The following is a 22,420-nucleotide window of genomic DNA, read 5'->3' as shown; positions in this document are numbered from 1 at the left end:
TGCTTGTTGTCGCATGTCTTCTAACAACAGATCGTGTTATGCTTCATTTTCGTGCATCATTCCGTGAAACAATTTTCCATGCCCTTTGCCTCAGCTGTTCGGACTCATTCAAAATTCTGTATAGTTTTGCATAGATACCAAAAAAACTTCTTCCCTAGCTTTTCCCCAATTTTATAGTTTTGCTCTAATTGCGTTGTTTTATATTTCAGTAAGAACCAGGAATTTTCCAATGACATGTCTGACATATCTAAGTTATGCATTGGCACAATCATCGTTTTATTCTTTTATTGCAAGTCGTAGGGTGGCAAATCTCCAATTTCATTTGAACTTAGAAATTCTGACGTGAATTAAATTCCTCCTTCCTCTTTAGCCTTTACAGAGGCTAAAACAACGCATTCTTTATTCCATTGTAACTTCTGAAATTGTAGTTCAGGGTATAAGTTATAGTAGTATATGCTCCCGTAGAACTGACTAACGAAAATACTAGTGACTCAGATGAATTTTACTTACAGTTACAGGAGCAAGTTAACAAGGTCCCAGGTAGAAATACGGTGTTTGTATCAGGAGATTTTAACGCCCAGGTCGGCAGAAATAGGGATAGATGGTATGCTAGTCTAGGTAAACTTGGTTTAGGAAAATAAAACAGTAATAGCTACAGACTGCTGCAATTTTGTAGGTATAACAACCTAGTTATAACCGATACGGTGTTTGATCATAAAGTGGCCCATAGGTTAACATGGTATTTACGTGATGGTAAGACGGCAAATTTTATTGATTATATTGTTTTAAACCGGTTACTGGCAGGATGCTTGCAAGAAACTAGGGTTTATAGAAGGGCTGTTATTGATATTAAAAGCAAAGATCACCATCTAGTAGTGTCTAGGGTTAATTTAAAGCTGAAGTTCGGAAGGGTAACTGCCTCCCGTGACGTTATGATGCTGGTAGACTCTAGGATGAGAATATGAGAGAAACTTTTTGTAACAGTTGAATACTAAACTGGCGAGTTTAAAATTTGACAATGTAGAAGATAGATAGAATAATTTTCGGAAAACAATTTGTGAAGTTGCTGATGGTATCTTAGGGAAGAAAGTTAGGAGCGTAGCTTTGAATATTAGTAAAAAGTTTTATGTTTAATAGAAAGAAGGGGCTTGCACAAGAATTATCTGAGTGATAGATTATATGAAAACAAATGCGATAAAAATAATTTTTAATTAGTCAGGCGAAGAATGTAAAGAAAGTGGAAAAATAATTAAAATAAGAACTAAGGAGATTTGAAGCTGAGGCCATGGATAAACTTGCTGAGAATCGTTCCTTGCGAGGAACGAAAATATTGTACTGGTATGCTAATAAATTGAGAGGGAATAGTCAATCTGGACTTGTCCCAAATAAAGATTAGAACGAAGTCACGATTATTGATAAGGAAAGAGTCAAAGAGAGATGGATAGAACATTTGAAAAAGTCCTAAACCGAGACAAAGTTGTAGGAAAAGATATACACGAAAATGAAAAGTTTGATACCTTGGATGTAAACGAAGATTATTTTTTTTTTAGAAAGAATTAGTGTCTTTACTAAAAGTAGTAAAAAAAAAATGATAAGGCCCTAGGTTCTAATAGTCTGGTAAATGAGTTTCTTAAATGTGGTGTCTCTAAGGTTAAAAGTAAGTTACTGAAGATTATGGATACGATTTTTGAAAAGGGGGAAGTACCTAGCGATTAAAAAAAAAAACCTAATTAAACCACAGTATAAGAAAGGTGATACGAGTGAATGCGGTAAATATCGAGGCATTAGCCTCGTCTCTGTAGGTAGCAGGTTATTTCGTAATATGATACTTTATAGATTGAGAAATGCTGTAGACTAAGTTATAAGAAAAAAAACAGTGCGGTTTTAGAAAGGGTGGAGGATGTGGCGACTAAAGTTTCACCCTTAGGCTAATAATTGAGAAGTGCCTGAGTTATCAAACAGCTTTAGCGAAGGTCTTATCCTTGCTTCGTATACCAGACAAATACATTACAGTGATTTGCGCTATTATTATTATTATTATTATTATTATTATTTATTGGAAAACCCGTCATACAAAGAAAGCAAAAGACGGGGCAATAAACGAAAGAAAACAAAAGAAGAAATACACACTGAGCACGAAGACAAACACTTAAAAAAAAAACACATCTAAAACATCTTTACTACTGGGCCAATACCGATGACAAATGTACAAGAATAATACCGCTGTGGTTAAGGTAGAAAATGAGGTTAGCCACTGGTCTTACATTAATTAAGGAGTTAACCATTGCTGTGTTCTATTCCCCTTTATATGGATCATTTTGATGGATTCATTAAATCCATCCTCCCTTTATATGGATCATTAAATTGCGAGGAAACACGTTCCTGAACTTAGATTACACTGAGGATTGAAACATCCTAGATGAAAGTGTGAGCAAAGGAATTAACTTTAAGATGTTTTGTGAGTTCAGGATGCTAGAATAGGTTTGAAAATTATTGTCAAGAAGACTAAGAATAAGAGAAGATGAAAAGGTCACACTTGGAAACGACCAAGTGGAGAGCTTCACTTACCTAGGTAGTATTATTAATAAAGACGGTGGATGCAGTTAAGATATTAAAAACAGAATAGCCAAGACCCAGGGTGTTTTTCCATAGTTGAAAAACTTTGGAAGAATAGGAAGATAAGTCTGCGAACCATGATTAGAATATTGGAAGCTACAGTGATGACAGTGGTCAAATATGGTTCTGAAGCATAGGCTCTCCGAAAACGGGTAAAGATTTGCTAGATGTTTTCTAGAGAAATCGGCTACGGATTGTTCTGGGCATTCGACTGACTGACCTTATTCCAGTCAGTAGGTTGTGCGAAAAGTGTGGTGCAATCTTGGTTTCAAGAGCTGTAATGAGAGAAACGTTGAGACGACTAGGGCAAGTTCTGCAAATGAAGGGTTACAGGTTTCTGAAGATTTTCCTTTATGGCCAACCGTCTATGGTTAAACGGAAAACAGGTCGTCTTCGGTTGGGGAGGGGGTCATAAAGAATGGTCTAAGGGAAACGGGAACTTGCAAGAAGCTGTAAAGAGGGAAGCTTTGAATAGATTGTGATGGAGGAGGAACGGGTCTAGGTGTGTTCTCTGCAGATGCTTTGGTACTGCGTCCACTTGTTAGTAGTAGTATCTAAATTACGCAATAATATTCAATGTGATTTTTGCTGTTTCTTGTTTCTTGCCTTTTTCTTTAGCTGTTTAGAGGCATTGCTCATCTTGTGTTATTTTTCACGTGTCATAGAGACTTAAATCAATTTCTCTTTCCTGTCTATCCTTCACAAACCCACACATGCTAAATGGACGCGTTTTGTCATTCCATGTAATTTTACTTTGTCTCCTAATCGTAAATTTTGTTGTACAACATTTATGTTCGTAATTCAATGTGATTTAAGCAGTTTCTTATCCTATGCCTTGTTCCTTAGCCGTTCAAAGTCGTTTGTCATCTTGTGTAACTTTACATGTGTCATAGATACTAAAAACGATACGACCACTCTTGGGGGGGGGGGGAATGCTGTAATTTTTGCTTTGAAATGTGCTCATAAATATAACAGATTTAAGTAATTAATTTTTCAATAAAGAAAAGTAATTTTTGGAAGTATTTCAAACAGTTTTGTTCAGAAAAAAAAATACATGCGTGTCGATCCTGAACGGGAAGCGTTCACAAAGTATATCCTGGACCTGGGAAGTGGAAACCTTCCCAAAAATGATTTTAATGAAATCAAATTACCGAAAGACATGATTTGCAGCGGTAATTTAATTGAGGAAGCATTTAGAGAGTGTCTGGCAAATCTAATTTGGGTTTAATGAAGGAACTTGTCATTTTGGCTATGCTCAACAACGGAGTTAGTAAGATAAGTGCGAAAGTTTTCGATTACTTCCCTGGAGAAGAAAAATCTTGTACAAATCTTCTGTAAAAGACAAATAGGAAGAAGGAATTGAAATCACTCCAAAACGCTGCACTCACTGCAGAGTGGCCACCCCCTAAGTTAAAAAAAAAAAACAACTAAAGTTATGCTTATGCGTTACTGATATGTTTCAGAAAAGATATATATATATATATAAAGATATATATATATACATATATATATATATATATATATATATATATATATATATATATATATATATATACACACATATATATATATATATATATATATATATATATATATATATATATATATATATATATACACACATATATATATATATATATATATATATATATATATATATATATATATATATATATATATATATATATATATATATATATATATATATATTAGAATTCGCGCTCTTTTAGGATAGAAGTCATTGGAGTAATATGGTTCCAATTGCCTCTTGTATGGAAGTCATAAACTCTTTCAAAGCGCCTTATGACACTCTCTTGTCTATGACGGTAACTGGAATAGAAGACAATATGATTTTTGTGAAGCATAAGAATAGTGAGGCGACATATGCGGTTAAGGTTTGTTTTTTTTTTTTTTTTTTTTTTTTTTTTTTTTTTTTTTTTTTTTTTTTTTTTTTTTTTTTTTTTTTTTTTTTTTTTTTTTTTAGCTAATTAACTTTATAAAACAAATTGAAATAGTTGTTGACGGCAAGATTAAGGCCTTGTTTAATGTGGGTGTGATCAGTTCTATTTTCGATTCTAGTTCATAAAAAAAACATCACTCTAAACAATTCTTTACTGTTGTTTTGCCCACAAACATGTTGTTTCAGCGAATTGTGTGTCTTGAATGTTTCGAACTGGTCTTAGTATAGATTTTATCCCGATTTTGAACATACTAATGTACATTTTTCTAAACTTTAAAGCTGAGAATAAAGAATGAATCATACAATTGTACCTATTACCCAAAATGTCTGTTTTAATTCAAGTGTTTTCTAGTAGAAGAATTTTTTTGGTATCAGTCTTATTTAAGACATCGTATATTGGTTAGCACTCGTAAATCTCTCTTATTTGTAGGCATCCAATTACAATTTCTTCTCAAGCTGTCCATGAGACCAGAATCGTTGCATCAGACATTATTTTTGTGTTTTATAGCATTTTGATTGATGCCGAGTTTTGCTAATTCCAAGCCAGACTTCATGATAGAAAAATAATTTAAGGCGATCCATGTTCTAATTAAATAAAAAAAAACAAGTTTTTTTAAATGAAAGTAAGGAGCGACATTAAAACTTAAAACGAACAGAAATTACTCCGTATCTGGAAGGAAATTTAAAAAAAAATCATAACTTAATATCGCCTTTAAAAATGTATATAGAATTCTAAGTTTTTCATTTGTGAAAAGTTTGAAGCCTGCCCAGTTCTGGGTAGTGGTGCATATAGAATCTCCTGTCCTTGTGGTTGTTTTTGTGTTGGAAGGATCCACGAACCATAAGAAGAGAATGTTTCAGAACATTAATCTTTAATCGAAAAAGTCATTAAGTTATACCAAAGGCCTGAGAATTATGACTGCATTGGGCGAACATGTCTATGATGGCTCAAACCACTTTGTTTTGTTTAGCAACACCTCTATTATTACCTCGCTTAAGGCCTCAGGACAGTTTTCAAGAGGGAGGTGCAATTAAAAATACATTCAGCAAAAAGTTGGCCTTAGTAGAAATTGCTGCGGAAACTTATCTTAGTCAATTTACAGCTATTCTAGTATTTCTAACTTTTCACAGTATTATATTTTAAAGACTAATTAAAAATCCGATAATACCAAATGGGGACAGGGATTAGGATTCAGAAAAGTATTGTTCAAAATGTGTTCTCAATTAAAAGCTTAATTATGCCATTCGTTATCAGGTTTTTTATTCAGTTGCCTTTCCACTATTATTTCAGAAATAACTTCTTCTCTCTTTTATTTTGTAATTTAAGGTTTGTCTTTCTATATTGCCAGGTGGACTTTCATCTTATTTTTCCACTGAGGACACCTGTTTGGTCGGCCGAAATATTTGAGTCGAGTTTGTTGCCAGGAATAGTGTGAATTGCGTCGAGTTTCTTGTTTTGTCATGCATTGCCAGTGTGACCTCTAAAAGTATTTTAAGATTTAAGGATTTAGTTTTTTTTATATTTTGTAACCCCTGCTCTTTTCAGCATTTTTTAAGCTGGTTCTGGGATGAATAATGTTTTTTTTTGATAATTTTAAATCGTCCGTTTTCAGTTTTATTTATTTCTCTTAATTTATGTCACCTAACCAGGTTTTTCTTTTTAACCTGTATTCAATTCGTGTTCTCTTGCTTATCAAGTTTCTTTGCTTTTCCAAGTCAGTATATTTACTCATTAAAGAATTAATAGAAAAAAGATCTCTTTTTAGTCAATTGAGAAGTGTAACATGGGAGCTTGCATGAATTTCGTCACAGTACTTCCACAATCAGTTCCATTCGTGGTTCAGTTGAAAATGCTGATAGAAACAGAAGACAAATATTTTCTATTCTTCGAAAGACTAAGGTTAGTACAGAATTTGAGTTTTATACAGAATTTCTTTTAAGGGGTAGGGGGCATCCGCCGACGAACTTTTGTTTTGAACTTCTATTGCCGCTAAACATTAACTGTAGTTAGCACGATAAGAAATACAGAGTGATCAGTTATTTTTTTTTTTTTTTGCAAACAAGGTAAAAAGAAAACAAAATTCACTAGTCATAGATCACACGAAGTGAGCTTTTTTGCCTATTATAAGTACACCTAAACTAATGGACCGAACTTCAGGAATATTAACATGTATTGTAGTTATACTATAAAATATGGTAATGAGTTGAAGTTGTGAAGGTGTTGATTAGCTTTTCGTAAACAAAGTAGAAAGAAAGAAACGTAGAGCTCCTATAAAGATGGCATGAATTCCCATCCAAAATGACGTGCAGACCAAAGACCCGAACTGCTGACTGAGCAAAGCGAGTGCTGCAGGGAAGACGGGAAAGAGAGGAAAAAAAACAACTCGTCACAGCATATTGCCACCTCAGACCCGCACAGAAATGCAAAGTTGTGTCAGTTCCCTGGATATTTTAGCTCGAGGATCGCTACTCTTTGGACGCGCTGTGACAGAAGTCATAAACCTTAGTTCCTTGAGTCTCGAGAAACAGAAACAATTTTTTGCTGTGTCGATTCCTTTTCGTCCTGATAGCTTTTCTTTTACTGTTTTACTTTTTTCCATCAAGATTCAGATGAATTACTTTAACCGTAGGTGTGGAAGTATTCTTTCTTTCCATAACCTTTCACCTCTTCCTGGGATTTAACAAATGGTTGTGAGTTTTATTTCCTTATTCTTATCTGGTTCATTCTACAATTTTTTTTCTATTCCTATTGTTTTTTTTTGTTTTTGTTTTTTCTTTATTCCCTGTAGATCCGTTCTTGATTCAATTTGTTAGAATGTGTTTGCAATTCTATTTAACATCTTTTACACTCCTTGATTTTGATTGAAATAAATAAGTGTTGTGAATTAATCTAGTATTTTGCTTTTCTTTGTGTTCATGTTCTCTCCAAGCTTGTTTTTTAGCATCAGGAATCAGTTGGCTGGCTGTTTATCAGAATTAAATCAAGGAAACTAGGTTAATATTGGAATGCCTCCAATCCCGACTGTATATTCAAATTTCAATGCAAGTATTGCCTAGTTTTAAATTTGGTATTATTTTATGTTTGATTTAAGGCCTATTCCGCCTGTTGGTATTTTTGTAAGAAAAGTCATAAGGTCATTAATTCTTTCAATTATCGACATACCATTACCAATTTTGTCGTATCAAAGATTTGCAATCTTGTTTTGTTATTTTGAATTCCTCTTCGTTTTTTCTTTGTTTATGATTAAAGGTAGCTTGTTCGTGAGCTCATAAATAATACTTAAATGCACGCCTTACTTGTTCGTTAACGTCTCATAGATATTTCAGTTTGCAGGCTTTTTGAGGTACACCTCGCCTTTTTTTTTTTTTTTTTTTTTTTTAAATAGTCGTATTCATCCGACTGTGATCAAATAGGAAGTTACCGGATTTAATCGTTTTAAGAAGCTCTAATTTCATGTAATCTTTTCTTTTTCAGGACTGAGTTAGGTAAAAGGGTGCTTTCTCATACTCAAAGCAAGCCCGACCTTGTGTAGGTCATATTTTGCTGTCTCTAGTAAGATTTCAGCACTTTATTCAGGAATAAATGCATTAATGCCTCTGAAGCTAAGATTGGCTATATCATCAGCAAACCAATAACAATAATAGCGGTTCTTTACCTCAATTACAATGATCAAAAATAGAGATGCCTAATTTAGTTCCTTTTTTATACTAAACTCATCAGTAAAATTAGGCCCATCCCAATCCTGATGCCCATTCAATATTGATTTGACTTATTTGAAGCTTTTATTCTTTCAGACTTGGAAAGCTGTGGAACTTTTTGAGGAAAATTAATGTGGATCCGTCAAAAAAAAATGTTCAACTTGAATCTTATGATGCTCTTAAGGATATGGAAGAATTTTTGCCAGAATTTCAGCTACTATCCCGACGCCCTTTTTGTGCTTTACCTGAGTTTTCAGTAAGGATTTGGTCTGCGGAGATACTCCTTGTACTTGAAGCATTGCACGAACAGGGGCTTGTCTGGGGGTTTGTGATTATTGTATTTTCTATTTTGATTCTTTGTAGTTGTTTATTCATTTTAGTGCTAGGATTATTGTTAAATTGGGTTGCAATTGCTAGTTGCATAGTTTGTTGTCAGCAACAAGCGAGCAATATTTATCGGCAAAATTGTACCTTTGAGTGTTTAGAATCTATAATGACGAATCTCCGAGAAAGTACTAATTTATTTTAGGACAATATTAGTTCTTGAAAGGTCCTACTTAGAAGAGGGGATTTCCGTATTTTGACCCTTTTCTTTCGAAAATGTACAAAACCGCATAAAAGTGCGAACTCTTATGTCATCTAATAGCTAAAAATGCCGAAAAGTAAGTGTTTAAGTCCTCTGTATGGAAATGAATATTATTTAACGCTTTAAAATTGTCTCTATCTGCTTGTTATTCTGAAGTTTAATCGAATAATTCTCCTTTTATTATGTTTTCAAATTTTAATACCAATCGCTTAACCTCTAAATTCGTATATTCCGTAAGACAATTACCCAAAATGAGATTTAATACCCAAAATTGACAGGAATATAAAATACATTTAATTTAAAATAATCTTTTAAGATCTAATTTGGATTAAAAGCACTTAGTTTCTCCGTCAGATGATTGGTAGAATAACATTGTTGTTTGGAATCAAAAGGTTTCTCTACTGAACACTAGAATTGTGATGGAAGGTGGGTTTAGTTCTCTACCCTCCCCCTCTTCCTTTCTGGCCCTGTAGACACCAACTTTACCACCATTTAGACAGTAAAATCGTTTTTATTTTTACCCCAGAACCTTTTTTTTACGGTGATCTGTTATGTAAATCGAGAACTGAAACCAAGTCATTTACCGTTGTGCTTGTTAATGTTAAATTCTTTAATTTGTTTTTGTTTAAATTTTAAAAATCTTTCGGACAATAGTTGGAATTACATATTAAAAAAAACAAGGTTTTCAAAAATGTCTGTTCCTTTATACCAACTTTTTTTTTAGAGACAATAGTGTATGTTTTTGAAATTTGAAATAACTTTTTCATCCTAAACACCTATAACTTCCGTCTAAAGAACAAAATGGTTTTAATTTTGATGTTAAAGATAGTGCAGTCTTTTCTGTCTGAAATAATACACTTTCCTGGAATTTTGTTGCGGACCGCAAGGAGCAAGTGTTGCTGGTTTCTGAAAGGTATACTCCATTTAAGATTTTTTTTTTTTTTTTTTAGAAAGATCATCGTATGTTCTATTAGAGCTCAGTTCACTTCTTGTGTCAAGCAAAAAAAAAAATGAAAATGGAAACAAAAAAACAAAAAACAAACCTTAAAAATAACTGAAAACGAATTTAGCCATACATAAAATGTTGTATAAAAAAAAACTGAGGTAAGTTCGTAAAATATGACCCAAAAAATTTGCGTGTCCAATCTATATATATAAAAATAAGTTGTCTGTGTGTGGATCTGTGGATCTGTGGATCAGGTGACGTCATGTTTCGGCTGACGTCATGAAATTAGTTGCCATCATTTTTGCTTTGAAGGTGACGTCATTCAAGTTATATAAGACATATGTTCGCGTAGAATTCTATTAATGTTTAAGTTTACAATGACTGATGAAGATGCTCAAAGAGTCTATGCCAAAAAACTTGCTGCTGATAGAGAAAGTCAGAAAAGAAAGCGTGCCGAGGAATCAAAAGAACAGCAAGGAAACAGGCTTGAGGCTAAAGAACGCAAAACCGCGCAGTTAAATGAAGATCCACCTGGACAGCGAGAGTCAAAACATATTAAAACTGAAAATGATAGCGATGATGATTGGGTTTGGGATTTTGACTTGGAAAAGGTCATCAATGACTACCAGATTTTAGTTAAAAAAACAAAGGTTCGGCGATATGTATTTCATAGTGAAGCTGAAAAATAAAGAAGAAAAAGAAAACTGAAAAAAGAAAAAAGAGAAATTACAGACTGGGATACCGGGACACAGATGACGACCGGGACACAGGGAATATAAATGACGACCAGGACACAGGTATTTAAGAATATCGTTCAAAGACAAATTTTTAATTGTAAGAAGACCGTTGAAAGAGAAATTTTTAATTGTAAAATGACTGAAAAACCTACAATGGCAACGGTACCACCATCGAAGTAGATAACCAGTGGGTTTACGGCCAACCTACCATCTTCAAAGATACCACGATAGGAAGACTCTACACCGTTCACCCCAATCAACATGAATGCTTCTTTCTACGCCTGCTTTTGGTGAATGTACCCGGTCCGACATCCTTTGAGTATTTGAGAACTGTAAACGGTACTATACATGACACTTACCGTAGTGCATGCCAAGCTCTGAATTTATTGGAGAATGACCAACACTGGGATAACTGCATCAATGACGCGTGCGAAACGTCAACCCCAAGTCAAATTCGTACACTTGCTCTCCATCAGCTCCTACAGAGTTATGGGAAAAATATAAGTCAAAAATGTCCGAAGATATACTCCATCGAAAACAGTTAGAGACGTCAGAAATGACTTTTGATTTTACATCAGAAATTTATAACGACACTTTGGTTATTATAGAAGATTTGTGCGTACGTATGGCAAACAAACCTCTTCAGGATTTGGGAATGCCTTCACCTAACCGTATCGCTGCTGTTTCGACATGTGTAGAATTGGATCGTGAACAAAGTTACAGTATGAGTACGATTGTCGTATGTACAAAATAACATTTACAAGTTAACGTCGGAACAAAAAGACATTTATGATACGATAGACTCAATTTCAGGACGTATACAACTACCTGCTGATTTCTGTAGTTTAGTGACGTCCAAAAATGAATTGATTGAAAAAGTATTTCCGAATATTCTAAAAAATTATAAAAATAATAAATGGCTTTTAGTTATTATAGAAGATTTGTGCGTACGTATGGCAAACAAACCTCTTCAGGATTTGGGAATGCCTTCACCTAACCGTATCGCTGCTGTTTCGACATGTGTAGAATTGGATCGTGAACAAAGTTACAGTACGAGTGATCTATTGTCGTATGTACAAAATAACATTTACAAGTTAACGTCGGAACAAAAAGACATTTATGATACGATAGACTCAATTTCAGGACGTATACAACTACCTGCTGATTTCTGTAGTTTAGTGACGTCCAAAAATGAATTGATTGAAAAAGTATTTCCGAATATTCTAAAAAATTATAAAAATAATAAATGGCTAAGTGAAAGAGCGATTCTCGCACCCAAAAATATAGACGTCCACGAAATCAACAATATTGTTTTGACCAAGATTCGAGACCAGGCAGTCCTTTGCAAGTCAGTCGACACAGTTTTGGAACCAAATGAAGCGGTTAATTATCCATCTGAATTTTTAAATTCCATATATCTTTCAGGGTTTCCACCACACGTGCTACAACTAAAAATAGGCGACCCACCAAAGCTTTGCAATGGCACGCGACTTGCCGTAAAAAAAACAATGGAAAGCCTAATAAAGGCGACAATCTTGACAGGGCATTTTGAGGGTAAGGCTGTTCTTATTCCTCGTATTCCCATGATTCCAACGGATCTGCCTTTTCAATTTAAAAGATTGCAATTCCCAATTCGATTAGCATTTGCAATCACCATTAACAAAGCTCAAGGTCAATCATTAGAAAAATGTGGTATAGATCTTAATACTGATTGTTTTTTCCATGGACAATTGTACGTTGCATGTTCGAGGGTCGGTAAACCTGACAATCTATTTATATGCAGCGACAATTGGACAGCGAAGAATGTTGTATATTCGCAAGTTTTACGCAGTTAATTTGTATTGTATCCATCTATCTATCTATCTATATAAAAACGAGTTGTATGTATGCATGTTTGTTTGTTTGTAAAAAGAGCGTTTGCATATGACGTCATTATTAGTGCATACGGCTTTGTATATGCACAGACAATGGGAAAGCCAAGAATGTTCTATATTCGCAATTTTTACGTAGTTTAACTCCTGCAGACGAAATGAATGCTTGCCTGAAAAATTCTAATTTATGGGCACACGTAAAAAATATTAAAATTAACTACAAATATGCGTGTCCGATTGCAAAACGATGATTCTGGTCAAACATTTTCAGATCAATTGCTGGCAATTGGAAACGGAAAGCTTCCAGTAGTGGGAAAGCCAAAAATGTTGTATGTTCGCAATTTTTACGTAGTTTGAAACACATATATAAATCTATCTATATTCACAGGTGGGACACAGGGACACAACTACAATGGCGCGTAACTAATATGGCGCGTAACGACTTACGCGCGCGGGGGGGCTTGGGGGGCGCGAAGCGCCCCACCAACTTGGTGTTGGGGTGGCGCGAAGCGCCACCCCAACAGCTAGTATTTAATAAAATAGTAAAAAAAAAAGATGAGGGGGATCAGATTCACTTATTTAGTATTGAATTATGCTAAATAAGTAAAAATAACTCTCCCCTTCCCTCTATATTCTGGAAAATACACCTTCTTTTGATATTTTCATTAAAGAAGACCTTTTTTTTGCATTTTTCATTGAACAAAATGCGACAGAATTGTCTTCCCCCTAGATTTAAAATAATTGCCCCCAGCCCTCCTATTTTTGTTAATTGACGCCACTGTATGGGAGGAATGTTTTTGTAAATCTTACTGATGAATGTTTTATTAGGATAAACTTAGGGATTTCCCTTGAGGCGGAACGAGGGAAGCGCCGTCTAGGGGGGGGGCAGACTAGGGAAATATGGATTTTATCTAGGGTTATAAAGAGCACTATTGACGAGCCGTATCGTTTTTTAACTGCCTCAATCCTGTCTAATAGTTTCTTGGAGATATCAGAATACCAAGCAGGACAGGTGTACTTAGAAATTTGGGCAAACTGAGCTGTGGACTATTGCTGAATTTAATACCACCTAAGTAAGAGCCGCAGTATGTAGTGTTTAACTCTTAACGCAATGAAAATGATTGTTAGCTTACTCTACTGCAACTAAGTACTAGATGAGCTGACATTTTAAAATGGCTATCAGAACGAAAGTCAATGAAATTTGTGTTCCAGACAACTAATGAAGTATTCATTTAAGATTCAATCATGAATGATAAAGAGAGAACTGTATAAGTTTTGAAAGACAAGATTAATAGAATATCTCATAAGAAGGAAGCATAACAGGCTTTATGCTATTTATTCTCACGCTGTTTCATTTTACAGGGATCTGCATCCTGGGAACATATTGCTGCACCATACTGGCCATGTGATGCTCACATATTACTCAATACTGAGTGGTTTCGATGTTGAGAAACCTTATGATTGTATTAGGAGCTCTTATTCAGCCCCAGAGTTAGTTGGTTTATATGATCCTACTCCAGCTGCTGATTGGTGGAGTTTTGGAGCAATTATCTATGAGTTGCTGACAGGAGAACCACTTTCCTGGAATATACAGAAAGGTGGGTCACCCCAGTGTATGGTCTTTAAGGATTGGCTGTCTGAGGAGGCTAAAGATCTCGTTTGCAGGGTGAGTTTTAAATTAACTTTCTTTGTCTAGGTGAATTTGTCAAAGGTCAAAATGTATTTCTGCTTCCAAAATATATTTCAAAAAACATTTCTGTTTGCGTGGGGATTGCTCTTTTTTTCCTTTTAGCATTTAAAAATTTGCCCGTTCTTCATTTGCTTTTTTTTTATGACTCAAGAGATGTAACCAAAGCATGGAGGATTAGCATAAAGTGAGTCAAAGAGGAATAGCAATAGAACGCACAACTTTTTGGGCACGAACTTTGTCCTTGATTGCTTGATATTTTCTTGCAAATGAAAATGGCTAACAATAGGAAAATAATGTGGAATAATAACACGTGCTTACTATTCACTTTCTTTTCAAGTTTTCGGTTTTGATTCTCTAAAGTTCTCTTATTGATGATTAATTATATGCTAAAAGGACAATACAAAACCTACTGGTGGAAATTGCAGCTGTTATTTGACTTGTCGAGACCTAGAAGCTGAGTTTTTTTGTGTGTTTGATCTTAATCTGTCATCAGATCGTTCTTTATTTTCATATTGTACAGGAGTTATTTTAACATTGAACCATCTATATACCTTTTGCACCATAATAATTGTTACTATGCTCATATCTTTTCTTTCAGCTATTAGAATTGCATCCACATGAACGATTAGGGGCAGGCATTTGTGGAGCTGAGGAAATCAAAGCCCATCCCTTCTTTCATCCTGTTGATTGGAGCCATCTATCAAAAATTGGGTCATGCTTGCACAACTATGATTGAAGTCTTTGGAAGAACAAGTGCACAAAAACTTTCGACGGAACAATTATCGCTTTTTCTTAGTTGCTATTTAAATATCCTCTAAATAATTAGGTAATGAATATATTGTAAAATATGTGTTGCTCAGTCCTTGTGTAAGACTCTCCTTGCAATGAAGTAAGAGTCGAGTTAGTCGCACTGATCAGAAAGTTTTCTGATAGAGTGGGAAGGAGGCAGGTAAAGATGCATTTTTCGACTCCATTTAATTTTTGAGGGAGGGAGAATCCTTTAGATCAATGTATGGGAGGGGTGTTAAATAAGTTGTGAGACCTCACTGGCTAATACGATTAACTGAACACAAAATGAAAAAACCCACAAAATTTTACAGTCAGTAAGAAATTAAGAATTTAGTTAAAAAAGATATTTGGATAAAAAATCAACTGACTCGCTAAAGTTTTGCTCCTTTTTGTTTTTGCATTTTCTAGGGGGGGGGGGCGTCTTCCCCCTGTCACCTCTTCATGGAAGCGGGTTCGTGCAGAGTAGCTAAGATGTTTTTTTTCATCACTCACTGTCTTTTTTTGTGTGTGAAAGTAGCCATATTGGTTTTTCTTTGTTAACTTAGGGCATATTAATCTATTTGTTCTCTTATCTTGATCTCAAAATACTAGAATTGTACGTTTATACTCTTGTGAAAATGTGATCATAAAAATTAAGAATTAATGGCTTTAAACCATCATTGCCAGCTGCATTGTCGTTTTTGTTAATTTGACCAAAAGGTTTTGAAACAATATCTCTCAGTGTTCAGCTTAACCAGTGAAAATAATGCTGTGGCTTTTATTTCTCTTTAATTCTAATTTGGTTATATTTGCAATATGGGCCTGTTGGATGAAGTACTTAAGAAAATGAGGCAATTAATCAAGTGTGTCATTTCTCTTCTACATTGCTATAGAAATTAATATCTTGTAATTCATTGCCAAAGTACACCAGCTGCTGTGTATTTCTAACTCAAAACTATTTACTACTTGTTTTCCTTTGTTTCTTGTTTCTTTTTACTTGTTTTTGAAAAATTGAAGGATCATTTTGATATCAGGATGTATGTTTCTTTGTGTTTTGTACCCGTTCGGCTGTTGTTTTCATTTTCCTTTTTAGGAAAATGATGTACAAAATAACTGCGTACGAAAATCAAGTTCTTATTTAATCACTAGATTCTGCGCGAGATAAGAAAAGGAAAAGGAAATATTTCACAAAATCGTCAGTAACGTTATTTAATTTATTTTAATAAAAAAATATCATGTCATACCAGGTAAAAATTGTGTCAGCTAAAGGTGTCAGGTGGCCTTTTTAGGACTTGAAAAAGAAAGTAATATTTTGGTATTTTCCAGAAAGCTCTTTAAAAAAAAGAAAAAGCAAAACACCGCAGTAAAAAAAAAAAAAAAAAAAAAAAAAAAAAAAAAAAAAAAAAAAAAAAACTCCAAAGTACTTGGTTTACTCAGTAAATTTTTTTTTTGTCCAATTTTCCATAGATAATGGATATAATTTCCTCCAAGTATAATTAAAACAGTATTTTGTTGTTGGATGAAAAGCAGTTACTTTTAGTAAACGAAAAACAAATCATGATTTTTGTAAAATAAATTTTGGTTATTGTTGGCTTTTTTATTCTTTATTTTCTTACAGTAATTATTAATTTTCGAGTATAAAAAGTGCGCAGTCAAAGACCTTATATAACTTCATCCTGAATATTAGTAAAATTATATTAAGGAAAGCAAAATGTTGTAATTTTTCGTCAGCAAAAATGGTGAGCTCTGGCTTTGCTTCTTTTGTTATTGAGCCTTAACTCGAATTAATGTTAGAATTGTCAGACATAAGGTTTATTCTACCAAAAAAGAAAAGCCGTGTTGATATTGCTTATTATAGAATTATGTAGACTTCTAAGGACTCTTGCTGTAATCTTGCTATGGTGTATCGGTAAGGGCCCAAGTTTTTTAATTTTTTGGAAGAGCGACAATTTAAACCATACACCGCTTGAAAATTTGTTATGCTCATTGTCCTCTTTTTACATGTAGCTTATTCGCATCTATTGGATGCTGTATATTAACGATTCGTAATTTTAAATTTTTGGGAGATCTATGCAAAGGAACTCAATCACTATCTATAATATATAGAACCAGGTGGCGATGGCGAAGACCTTAAATAGTACCTGAAATTAATTAAAAAAAGAACTTATAAATTTAGAATGAGGACCCGTACTTTCAAATCCCAGTCTATGAAATGATGTTTTCTTTTAAGTACTATTCCTATAAAATTATGAAGTATTGCTATTTTGTGTACTTTCAGGCAAATACTGAGCGACGTATCATAGGTCTTGCAAATTGCCATGCTCCTTTAGGTTGAAAATATTTTTCAATGTAATAAAAGGGATTAAAATCCTCTAAAAACGAAAATTCGTTATAGCAAGAACAATCTTTTCTTTTTTCGTGTTACTTGTAAATGACAAATTATTCATTTAAGCGACGTTTGTCAACGTTCCACTGATTTTTGATGGCTAGAAATTAACTGGCTACCTTGAATAATTTAGAAGCACTGGTGAATTTAAAATATGATCCTTTTGTTTGGACAATTAAAATAAACGTTTAGATACCGCAGCTTCACCGTGTTCATAAATAAACAGTGGTGAAAATTCTGAAAGAAGATCGGTTGTAGGTTCTAATTTTAATACGCCAATCGAGATTTGAAGAAAACAATCTAGATTTGCTTATTTGTTTCATTCTTTGCTTGAATCTAGGTAATGTATATAAGTTTATTGGACTAAGTCGAATTGACTTGAAAAAATAATTTAGTGCTTAATTCAAAAAAACTTTATGTATTTTTATTTTATTTATCCTCGCTTTTAGAATGAATTCTTTTCAGTAGAGTTTCTCACGACTCTTTTCAACTAAGAGTAAACCAATTTCTTGAAATGTTAAACATCAAAACATTTTAAAACTTGCTTCGTTAAAATGGCTTAAGAACTACTGAAATAATTACCTTTGTTCTAGACCTTTTCATTTCTATCGCAGATTTTATTTATTAGCTCGTATTTTATTCCAGTCTTTAAAGAAGTGACTTTTATTATGTCTTCTCTTTTTATCCTTTGTTCGGTTTGGCAAGATATTAGTGTTGATTTTACCTGATTTTGATGCTTTCTATGTAAGTAGTGTTTGGAGTGAACACAACAAAGTTTTGATGTATATTGAGTTGATTTTCGCTTCTGTTTTACTGTAATTGCACATTGCTGAAGTAATTGCGTGATGAAATTCCCTTTTGATCTCATACTTGCTGTAATAAAAAATTTAAAACTTAAATTGGTCCAATTTTATGTTCATGAGATGGAAGTATGATAGCAAAACATAGGAAAATGAATACTCTCCCATTCAGTTGGATCTGCTCTTAAATAGCTAGTCAAGTTACAGAACTTGTGTTTTATCGTAGCTCCCTTTGGTTTCGATGTTTTAATATGTCAGCTTGTTCTCATCCTATGTTTGTTTTATATTTATTTTTGTGTGAAGTACAATATTACTAGTAACTGGTTTTGCTAGAAGTTCGTCGCAGTGTTAAGCCGCCTTACGAATCCAGCTCTCAGGCAAGGACTCTTCCTCCATCCCAACCTACAGAGCTTTAGCTTTGGCCGTCTCCCTTGAAATCCTTGAAGATTTAAGTCATTTTTCATAAGAATCATGTCAGACTAATCTGAGCTATCCTGCCTTTCCTTCACCTCCCTTATGTTAGGTGAAAGGTGTTCACCTTCACCTCCCTTGTGTTGTGGTAGATTTTCACCTCCTTGTGTTGCATCTCTTTTTACCTTAACAGAGCTATATTAGTGATACGATAGGTTGGTCCATGTTGAGGACAAGCCGCCAAAGTTGTCTTTTCATAATACGCATACTGAGTAGCATTGAACTCTTTCGCTCATAAAATACATGGTTTGGAGTCTATTTAGTAAAATATATGCCTAAAATAACGATCAACCTTCTCTGAAAAGCGTGCATCATCTCTTCTTCGTCTATCTTTAGAACTGGTTTTTCTGTAACGTTCTTAGCTACACATATCATTATTGACTCAGATATCTCGGAAAATTGACCCTGATCAGGTCATTTTTCATCTTATACGTAGCAAATTTGGCAAAAATCTCTTTTAATTTCTCTGCTTTACTTTGTTAGTCTTCCTCACACACACACCCTCCTCTATCCTTGGTCAAACTCTATCCAATAGAAAAACCTTACTTTGAATGATATACTTGGTTTTGGTTGAAGACAACAGTTCAACACTGTTTCTAAATCCTTCTGGTGTAGAGCAGACGGTTCTGTTTTGTCTAGAGCAAAAAAAAGCTGGTTTCGCAAAGACTAAAACATTCAAAGCGATTATTAGTGTTTTTTTTTTTTATATATAACCCCAAAGGTTTTGATTCGGGCTGAAACATTAGGAAAAGCCCGAAAATGGTTGCTAGGTTCACCACGAAATGAAAAAGAGCTGGGATGTGAATATCTATGTCACTAACAAAAACAATATTCTGAATTGCTTGTACTGAACCAGACCTGATGAATATAAGCTGCTGCGGTAAAAGCTCTCCTTTCTGAAACCACTGCAGTAGGGATAATTTCAAATGAAAAGTTACATGAAATGAAATTAGCCTGTGTACACATTTTCTTTCTGAAGGCATTAATATTAAATAGTTCCATACAGATAAATTTAGAACGTTCCTGGAGGGTGACTTCTAAAAAAATTTTCCATGATTTCCAGAAAGACGGACACGACTTTAATTGAGGAATGGTAAACTTCGACCAACTACGAAACTTGTAGCACTGACATTAGCCTCAACTCAAGTATTTTTTGATCGATAAAAAATTGGTATGCGAGCAATAGACAAAAAATGTTTCGCTGCTGGAAAACAGATGAACCATCAAATTGATTGAAAGGAAAAATTAATTTAAAAGTTAATTAGAGTTAAATTTGTCAAATAACTTGTCTTTTTTTTTTTTGCTGCCAGAAAACATTTGAAAACTTTGAAATTAATATTTTCACAGTTGTAGATTTTATGACAAAAACTCAGTAGACACTTTTACTTCCATATTTTACACCTCTACCATAAAATTGTTAATCTGGGGATTTGTCAAAATTTAGACTTTTGCTGAAAGACATAAACAATACACCAGATATTGGCGGAGATAAAATTCATTGTTTATGTGAAATTTGTTGTTTACATTCAAAAATAGCATTAGAATAGAGGAGCTTGTCTTAGAGATACCAAAGTAAGCAAGATTTAAAAAAAACGAGTTAAAAAAAATTAAATGTTTATATCATTCATAATAATTCCGCATTCCCAAAAAAGACATGTTTTTTTTATCTTAATCATATAAAAAAGTGTAAATTCCTTCAAGTATTTGCCTTCTTAAAAGCTTCTGCTTTTGCCTCTTCTTCAAGATTCACCATATCTTGTATGTGCAAATTAGTAATGTTTCCTCATGTTTTTAAGTGTAGTCAAGTTTTACAGCATGTGTATATTCTTAATTTCTTTTAAATATAAAAATAAAAATGGCGGCTAAAACAAGTAAAATTCCAAGGCTGACAAGAGCCCATCGAACGCCTTCTATAGCTTGAAGGGGTACGAGGACTTCTTTACGATAGGCTTCAATTATTTCGTCTGGAAGATCGGCCCCCTGGAAAAGGTAAAAAGTTAAAGTAGCTAAAAATGCCAATACGTTAGAATATAGTTTTCCGAACTTAGAATACGAACAAAAGCCAGAAAATTATTCCTCTTGTAAAGCAATCTCAATATAAACACACATTTAAAGTTAGCCAGACAATTTTGCTGGTTCTACTTTTCGATTTTTCACGACTAATCTTCAATTTTTCAGAAACCTTCGATTAAGAAACAAGAACTTATAAAATTATATGGTCTCGAGCGTCTGATAGAAGAGTTGTATTGGAGATTAAAAACAAAGATACGCATACAATTTGAGCCTTCTGGTTTTTCTGTGGCAATTGCCGAAACCAAGACTAATATCAATAGCAACCCTGGAGTTCGCTTGAAACTACCTTAACGTTGAAAATACAGAAATAGTCGTACTGCATCCTCATGAAGAAGATTATTGTTGCCTTTCTTCGACACATCGAAGATTATCACAAAACGTGTGAATACTTCGAAAGCTCAAACGATTCGTCCCATATCGCATTTTAAGGTTGCTGTATTTTTCTATATTAGTTCCGTCTGTTTTATACTCTTCTTCAGTATGATTCAGAGTACAAAGTGATCCATTTACTTTGCACTGAATCTTCAAGTGATTCTGAAAGATTAGAATATGGAAGGCTAAAAACTGTGCCGGTCGCTGGCTTACAAGATTTGTAATACATTTCCTAAGAAAAAAATAGTAGATTCGTAGTGAATGTCACACAACATGTACATTTCTAAAATCTATGGATAGTGGTGATAATTTTTATCCAATGCTATTCATTCTATGTCAAATAATGTTGATAAACACTTGTGGTTTAAGCACTTTCGTGTTGCATTATTGTTTTCTGATTATTTCCACAAAAAAAGAAAAATACTTTTTTTCATTTTTTTAAAAGGGCAGGTTAATTCAGTTAGTGGAATAAAAGCGTAATCTAGGGGTTATAAAAGTAAAATATATACTATCAGTATTTTTGGGGAAATTGGTGGTTCTGGAGTTCTTATACTTTTGCTTTTTCAGGATTAAAAATTATTTTGAATTTCAATAGTTTTTCAGTTATTAAGCGTAAATGAGAGAGAGAGAGAGAGAGAGAGATCGGTATATTTAAAAACTATCGTAGCATAGAGCTAAATTCAGTTTTTTCACAAAAATCATACATTTAAACAAAAATCACACACTGCAACTCAGCATTAAAAACTGATGTGAAAAAAGGCACAAATGAGTTTGCGTATCGATTGGTTCGTACTTTAGGGGGTACAAGTTTATTTCGTAATCGAGTTCGGCTATTGGGAGGGGATGGTTCGGGTAGTAAAGATCGGTGGCTCTTATTGGCTAGGATGAATTTTCCAAATTGGTGAATAAGGTGTTCCAGCCGGACTTCAAATGGAGATAAATTTAATTTAGCGAGGGCTTGATCGTAGGGTATGCCACGGTCTCGGAGTAAAATCCTTGTTGCTCTTTTCTGGACGCACTCTATGTCGCGTAGTAGGTACGCTGTGCGGATAGCAGATGGACCCCACACCGGGCATGCGTACTCGAGCAACGGGCGAACATAACACGTGTAGGCATGGAGAAGGCTTTTAGTATCACACCCAAAACGCCTCATTTTGGTAAGTGTCTGAAGGCTTGCATTAGTCTTGTGGACGGTTGAATTAATATGGGCACTGAAACTACAGTCACTAGTGAAAGTTACTTCTAAGATTTTTGTTTCGTTCACAATCGGGAAAGGGACTAGAGGCATATCTATATTCCGCTTCAGAGGGTTGAAACGAATTATCTTCGACTTGGCTACGTTAATGGTAAGATCATGACTTGAGCATTCGGTCTTTAGCTGATCAAATAACTGGTCTGAAAATATGGTGTAGAAACTAGAATTTGAAGAAACCGTATATTCTTTT

At 34.1% G+C, this 22,420-nt stretch overlaps 2 protein-coding genes across 3 annotated transcripts in view; one reads left to right on the top strand and one right to left on the bottom strand.

Annotated features, from left to right (window-relative positions):
- The window catches only part of LOC136039353 (ribosomal protein S6 kinase delta-1-like), a 34,749-nt gene extending 18,744 nt beyond the window's left edge, over positions 1–16,005 (top strand). The window contains exons 3-7 of one of the 2 annotated variants that reach the window (XM_065723014.1): positions 4,347–4,511; positions 6,343–6,476; positions 8,372–8,599; positions 13,778–14,081; positions 14,704–16,005. In XM_065723014.1, coding sequence (XP_065579086.1) covers positions 4,347–4,511; positions 6,343–6,476; positions 8,372–8,599; positions 13,778–14,081; positions 14,704–14,841 — 969 coding nt within the window. In that variant the 3' untranslated portion in view covers positions 14,842–16,005. The remainder of the gene's footprint in view (positions 1–4,346; positions 4,512–6,342; positions 6,477–8,371; positions 8,600–13,777; positions 14,082–14,703) is intronic. The other variant, XM_065723015.1, reaches the window with a different exon arrangement.
- A 4,331-nt stretch (positions 16,006–20,336) lies between these two features.
- Positions 20,337–22,420, bottom strand: part of LOC136039352 (platelet glycoprotein 4-like) — a 40,932-nt gene continuing 38,848 nt past the window's right edge. The window contains exon 9 of the mRNA XM_065723013.1: positions 20,337–20,510. Coding sequence (XP_065579085.1) covers positions 20,358–20,510 — 153 coding nt within the window. The 3' untranslated portion in view covers positions 20,337–20,357. The remainder of the gene's footprint in view (positions 20,511–22,420) is intronic.

This window comes from Artemia franciscana, chromosome 19, assembly GCF_032884065.1.
Source record: "Artemia franciscana chromosome 19, ASM3288406v1, whole genome shotgun sequence".
NCBI lineage: Eukaryota > Metazoa > Arthropoda > Branchiopoda > Anostraca > Artemiidae > Artemia > Artemia franciscana.
Note: the sequence above shows the minus strand (reverse complement) of the source record. Positions and strands in the feature narration are given on the sequence as shown.